Source organism: Oncorhynchus mykiss, chromosome 28 (genome assembly GCF_013265735.2).
Source record: "Oncorhynchus mykiss isolate Arlee chromosome 28, USDA_OmykA_1.1, whole genome shotgun sequence".
Taxonomy (NCBI): Eukaryota; Metazoa; Chordata; class Actinopteri; order Salmoniformes; family Salmonidae; genus Oncorhynchus; species Oncorhynchus mykiss.
The window spans coordinates 13,217,997-13,220,049 of NC_048592.1; the positions used below are offsets into that span (position 1 = coordinate 13,217,997).

At 39.3% G+C, this 2,053-nt stretch overlaps 1 protein-coding gene across 1 annotated transcript; it reads left to right on the forward strand.

The window, feature by feature from the left end:
- Window positions 1–1,454, forward strand: LOC100136204 (cathelicidin 1). The gene is given in 4 exon segments (NM_001124480.1): window positions 1–184; window positions 424–546; window positions 664–780; window positions 1,052–1,454. Coding segments are annotated over 4 exon segments (651 nt in total). The 5' UTR covers window positions 1–4; the 3' UTR covers window positions 1,283–1,454.
- The last annotated feature ends 599 nt before the right edge of the window (window positions 1,455–2,053 follow it).

Below are 2,053 nucleotides of genomic sequence, written 5' to 3' on the forward strand. Positions count from 1 at the left end.
AGACATGAAGATGAAGGTCCAGGTGAGATCTCTCATCCTGCTCGCTGTGGCTGTCCTGCAGGTCAGATCTCAGAACCAGACTGAGACCAGATATGAAGACATCATCTTAGTTGCTTTGCCTCAGCTGCTTCCTGGGGAAGAGCAGGCTTTCCGTCCAATTCTGAACCAGCTCCAAGTCAAGACTGTGAGTATTCTGACAGTATGAATGTGTCCTTCCTTCAAAAAAAGTTTGTGTCATGTTTTATTTAATATTATTCTTTCATTCAAGTCAAGGGATAATTGTCTGTTTAATATGCACCATCGTGTACACATTTTCCAAGTCCTTTATTGTGGAAAAGAAACAGACTCAATGTGGGGGAATGACAATTGAAATGAATGACAATACTATAAGTTGCAGTATTGTCTTTGTCTCTCGGAAATCAGTTGAATACAGAGGATGTGGACCAGTCTGAGGTGTCTGTAAGGCTGACCTTCCCCATACAGGAGACTTTCTGTAGTAAATCACAGGGGCAGCCAGGCAAACCATGCCCTCTGAAGAAAAATGGGGTAAGAACAATTGGATTTTACAGTATTGTGGGGGAATAATAATCATGGGAAGCAGGAAATGACAAATAATATGCTGAGGTTAGCAAATGGCTAATTGTCAATTACTCCTTCCTCTAGAAACTAATGATGTGCAGCATGAAAGTCAGACATCCGATTCTGGAGGCAAGCAACAACCTGAACACTGACCTGTCTACATTTGTTTGTGAATACATGGACGCAGAAGATGCTTTGCAGGTACTGAGCAATGCAAGTTATTTGTCAACACCCCCTTACCGACATTAGTTAGGATGTCATGATAATGGTAGCCTAACAGTGTCAGATCAGTTGGTCTGCAATCTAAAAATGTAGATGTGGAAAGTGCATTATCTGCTTATGAATTTAATGGAGATTGAACTTCATGTTCCTTGAGATAGTAAACATGCACCTTATTTTTCTGATTATACTTGTCTAATTATTCAGATTTTTCACGCAAAAAAAATGCAATGAATATTTTTCATGATTGCAGCAGCAGATTCGGACAAGAAGAAGCAAAGTCAGAATATGCTCCAGAGACAAAAATTGTGTCTCTCGTCCTGGGGTTGGCTCCATAATTGGTCGTCCTGGGGGTGGCTCCTTAATTGGTCGTCCTGGGGGTGGCTCCGTAATTGGTCGTCCTGGGGGTGGCTCTCCTCCTGGGGGTGGCTCTTTCAATGATGAATTTATCAGAGATCACAGTGATGGAAATCGCTTTGCATAGATCAGCACGCTACAACCTCTGGATAACTGCAAAGAACCCATCTATCAAAGAAATGTCATAAGGTTATTGATCTTTTTTTTTGTATCAACTCTTACATGCCAATTGTTGCATATTATGAAAATGACTTCTAGATTATGTTTACGCCAATAAACTGCAAAATAAGTTTACAAAAGATAATGTCTGTAAAATGTGTTATTTCATGTTTCATGGCAGTTCAGGAATTCAGTTTTTTCAACGTTTTTGTGTTTGTTGTTCATTATGCTGTTTCAAATAAATATCTATACTCTGTTAGATCTATTAGGCCGGCAGTTTAACCTTTGCTGGAACATCTAGGACCGAACACAGATTCAAGTAAGAGTAATTAGTACGTGCCCGCCTAGGAACCCGAAATGTAAGAGCCATAATGCAAGAAAGAGCATTTAAAATATTACTTTTAAAATATTATGTACACAAACACATGTGCCACAATTGAGTCATTTGGCAGTTTACAGTGAAGAAAACAGAATTGCAGTGCAGCTTACATAAGAAAATGAACATGATTAAAAGAGAGAACTTTAAAGGTCCAATGCGGCCGTTTTTATGTCAATATCAAATCATTTCTGAGTAAAAATGAAATACTTTACTGTGATCGTTTCAAATGAAAATGGTCAAAAATAAACCAAAACAGCTTCTTAGCTAAATGCAATTTGTCAAGCAAGGACTGTCTGGGAGTGGTCTGAGAGAGGGGCCTAATTGGAGGAGCCTAATGGGTGGGGATGTGTAACCTGAAAA